The sequence below is a fragment of the Rhododendron vialii genome, chromosome 1a (assembly GCF_030253575.1).
Source record: "Rhododendron vialii isolate Sample 1 chromosome 1a, ASM3025357v1".
Taxonomy (NCBI): domain Eukaryota; kingdom Viridiplantae; phylum Streptophyta; class Magnoliopsida; order Ericales; family Ericaceae; genus Rhododendron; species Rhododendron vialii.
The window spans coordinates 41,456,903-41,461,281 of record NC_080557.1 but is presented as its reverse complement, the minus strand read 5'-3'; the positions used below and the strand labels follow the sequence as shown (position 1 = coordinate 41,461,281).

The 4,379-nt window shown below is 38.3% G+C and overlaps 1 protein-coding gene across 1 annotated transcript; it reads left to right on the top strand.

Annotated features, from left to right (window-relative positions):
* The first annotated feature begins 2,227 nt into the window (after nt 1-2,227).
* On the top strand, nt 2,228-2,965 carry LOC131320731 (uncharacterized). The gene has a single exon (XM_058351589.1). It carries the CDS (start codon nt 2,398-2,400, stop codon nt 2,755-2,757), a length of 360 nt encoding a protein of 119 aa, XP_058207572.1. The 5' UTR covers nt 2,228-2,397; the 3' UTR covers nt 2,758-2,965.
* The last annotated feature ends 1,414 nt before the right edge of the window (nt 2,966-4,379 follow it).

Here is a 4,379-nt window from a genome sequence, read left to right as displayed (position 1 = left end):
TGCGTGTAGAAAATATATTTTTGCGTATATATGTTAATATAATAATATTAATGGGATTTGACTAGCTTAAAAAAACTAGGCTGGTGGGTAATACAAACATTTAGGTGCTAGTTAAAGTAAAAAATTGCATTTTTTCTAGCCATTTTGCTTAGTATTGCTTTGAGTCTATAGGAGATGCTCTTAGTAAGTAATTTATAACGGAGAGGATGGCACGAAAAATGGTTGTGGATTTGTGGTAGCTGCAAGCACATAAGTCGTACGTGCCTGTTAGGATCGAAACTTCGGAGCTAAATCTTTTTGCAAATTTTTTCCCAACACAATGTACACAATGACAATTTTTTTATACGTAGCCTATTCTAAAATTAATTACTTTCAGACAAAAATGCCCTTAAAAAAATGAACAAAAATACCCCTTCTATTATTAAGTACAACCACAAACATACACTCCACCCCACCCCACCAATCATCTTCCTCCCTCCATCCCACCTCCCCCATAACCGAAACCTCCACCTCCCACATTCCACCATCAACCGGCCACACAACACCACTCCTCCCAGTCTACCTCCCTCTGGCCCACCCACGATCGGCGAGGCGATTCCTACTTTTGAAAAACCCGACCCCCACTCTGGCAAGATCCCCTCAATTTCCTTTAGTATTTTGAGGTCTTCGAGGGCTTCTTTCATTCTGGTAGGTGACCTCTCTGACCCTGACCTCATCCTCTCCAACCGCCTCCAGCTTGGTCGTTCTCTGTAAAGCGCATTCCGTACATGCGCAATTAACATCGCGCATTTTGGTAATGCACAATGGACTGATTTTCAAGTATGAATCTATTTCTAAAACGATTCGAAAATCAAAACCTAAATATGTCTAAGATTTTCAGGTATTAGAATCCGAATTTTGTAATTATTTTTGAGTCTTAAAACCTGAAATTCTCTAAAGTTTTTCGGGAATTTGTATCCAACTATGTCGGTTCGTGTTTGGAAAAAATTTGAAGGAGGTGGTGTTGCTGTATAAAGGAGGCGGTGATGGCAGGTCTGGTTGATGGTGGTTTGAGGATTTGCTTTATCTGGTTTATTAGGGTTTTGATTTTACTGGTTTTCTAATAGGGTTTGGAGTTTCGAACATGGATTGGAGTTTAGTTTCGAATCCAATTTGGTGGTGGAGGCAGTGATTATGGAGGTAGTGGTGGTGGGTGAGGCGATGGTGGTGGTGTTAAGTAGAAAAGAAAATAGGAGAGAGAGAAGGGGCGAAAGGGAGGGTATTTTGGGAAGTTCATGGATATTTGTTAGGTTGTATATAGGAAATTGTTATAAGATTTGTGGGTTAGGCTTAGAACATGCTAAGTATAGAAATTTTGTGGTTGCAAATAGCACGGCCCTTAAAATTTTCCTTCTCCCTTCCATACCATTCCAATGGTCGTGTAGGGCACACCTCGGGATCCCGAGTCATTCAATGAGCTTAAAATAATTGTTTTAGTTGTCTCGTATAAAATCCACAAATTAGATAAGATGTTGTTTTGCTAAGATTCTTATGCATCAAATTTAACACCCTTTGAGCATCTTCAATCCATCTCAATTTTTAAAAAATGGGAAATGGATGTGACATATTGAAGAGAGATTCTGTGACTTATCTCATACTCTCTTAGTCTCATAATGTTTGTCCGGTCCGCAAAACGAAAACGTAAAAATAATACAATTTTTGCAAGAAGAATTTAAATTTTCTTCAACAATTCACTAGATATCAATGGGTTCTTTTAATTTATGAAAAATATTTGAATTTTTACTTGAAAGAAATGTATTATTTTTTAGTCCTTGTTTTGCGGACCGGACAAATATTTTGGGACGGAGGTAGTATTTTCTGTACTTCTTATACTTTTTGGGAGAATTTTGAAGAACTCATCATCGTTTTTTTTTAAAAATGTGGTCTTTAAATATGAATATCACAGTTTCATTCTGGAGACGAAATCTCTAAAAAGAAGAATGAGTTCCTCTATAATTCTTCAAAAAGTGAAAAAAAATAGAGAATAAATTACTATAAAATATTTGTCCATATATTGCATCCATTCTCCATCAGGGAAGGTCAGTGTAATTTACCCGAAAATTATTGACACTAGATAGATTTTTTCCCAAGTTTGTTTGTGGGTTAAACATGTAATCTTCAAAACTCAGAGGGTCAAAACTTGCAAATTGTAAGTTCCCCTAAATACGCTCCAACCCTTATTTGTGATTCATCGGCCGCGGCTCCGCCAACAAGAAGACTCTCTCTCTCTCTCTCTCTCTCTCTCTCACTGTGTGACTGTGTGTGTTCGTCTCCTCTCTCTAGACGACCTGCTCGTTGATTTTTTGGGGTCCCGGAGCGGTTGCTTTACAGGCTTCTACCCAGTGCCACTGTACTACTATGAAATCCACATCAGGGAAAATCACATCAACGAAGGAAATCTCCCTATCCAAAGCATCCAAAGTCCTATCCAAGTTCGTCCACGCCGAGACCGGAGCTTCCCAAGCAGTGTCCTCGTACCTGAGGCGCGCTTCGGCCTCGTTCGACGAGCTGGTTCAGCTCCACAAAGACCTCAAGGCTTCCAAACCCGTTCGGAAGCCGAGAAAACCTGAGCATGAGGGTAGTACATTAGATGGAGAAACGGTGAAGCAAGAAGAGAACGAAGGTAGCGAGGGCAAGAGGCATAAGAAGAGGAGGAAGAGCGAGGAGAGTAGTTTGAAAAAGGAGAAGAAGCGGAGGAGAATCGAAGGAGAGGATTAGACACGGGTTTGGGGCATCGTTGATTTTGTCAGTTGTTGTTGATTAGTGATTGAGTTTTTGATTTGGAGGGAAGAATGGCTTAGAGGTCTTTTTTGGCGGTGGCGATTGTGGTAATTTTTTCCATGTAATACCAGGGAATTTTTTCTTGTTGACTATTATGTTAGAAGATATATATTTGAATGAAATTTAGTTGTGATGATTTGTGTTACGCGTTTTGACGATAGTTTTTAATTCAAATTGTTTGGTGCATTTTGGATGAGAATGACTAGATCAAATTTCATATCGTAATTGATAGTTAGTTAGTTATTGTAGAAACATAGCAGGGGATGAATTTGAAACCTTGGGAAGTTTCATACTATTGTAACACTTAAATGACTTAGTACAATGATCGGAATAAGGGATAACAGATTCAAAGTGTGCTAGTAGTTGACACTATATCGGAAAGTGAAGTTGCTGTCGACATAGTTTAAGACACCTACTTATTTGCAGACATTCTATGCATGTTACATGTATTGGCAGTCATCCTCCTTTATGTTCGGATACTTAAGAGTTGGTTTATTACTGGTTCGGTTGACACATCATAAGATGCATCTTTGCTTTATTGTTCATCTCTGCATATTTGGATTAATGGCTTAAATTTTTTACTGCGTGTATGGGTATCTGTGGATTACTCTTGGCAGCTGCACTGATTTATGTGGTGATAGTTTTTCCTGGTATCTTGTGTCTGCGTTTTAGTGCATAATGTGAAGAAATTTCAAATGGTCCTCCATGAACTTCTATACTTAGTAATATTGGAGCTGTCATAACTTATTGCTGCTGGTGAGAAATATGCCGCCAGTCATCTCCATAGGCTAATCAAAGAAATGTCTTCATTTATTTATTTTCTGAACACATAGCCTCTAGGCCATAGCCTGGTACGCTTGACCAACTTGGCCATCTCAAGTCTCAATACTGATGGATTTCTTAATTGTCTGCTCCTAGGAATGCAGTCTATGCAGTTTTTTGGGGTAAAAAAAAATATTGTTTTCGCATGAGTAAACCTAGTTGTAGAGCTGTCTAATCTGTATTGCTGTCAAGAGACCTCCAAGGATGGACGTGTTGAATATGGATCCAAACTTCTACACTTTTAATTCGCCTTCATGAACAAGTTCAAGCTGGTATTGTTGATACTTATGGAGTCTTCACCCTGGTAATACTGTACATTAAGCTATGTGTCGTGCGAATAAAACTGTATTGCAGTGATTGGCGAACTCCGATGCATTGTATTCTCTATTTCGTGATAGTTAAACTGTTGCAACGACTGTGGACGTAGCTCGCATGAGGTGTCTCATGTGATTGGGTTTTGTTTTCGTTAGTTTCTGCATCTCATACATTATTAAAAGCAAAATGATTACAAAGTATATTCATAATCACATCAAGAAGATAATTTTCCAAAAAAGAAAAAGAAAAAGAAAAATGACTGATGATTTAATCTTTTATCTTATCGATCTATTAATTATGAAACGGTGTAGCAAGCATCATGGCAATTCAAGATAAGCGGTTCAACATCTCATTTTTGCTGCCCTGACATCGAATGGTGAATTGTTTTTTATTATTCTATTTTCCTTTGTTGTGTCAAGCTT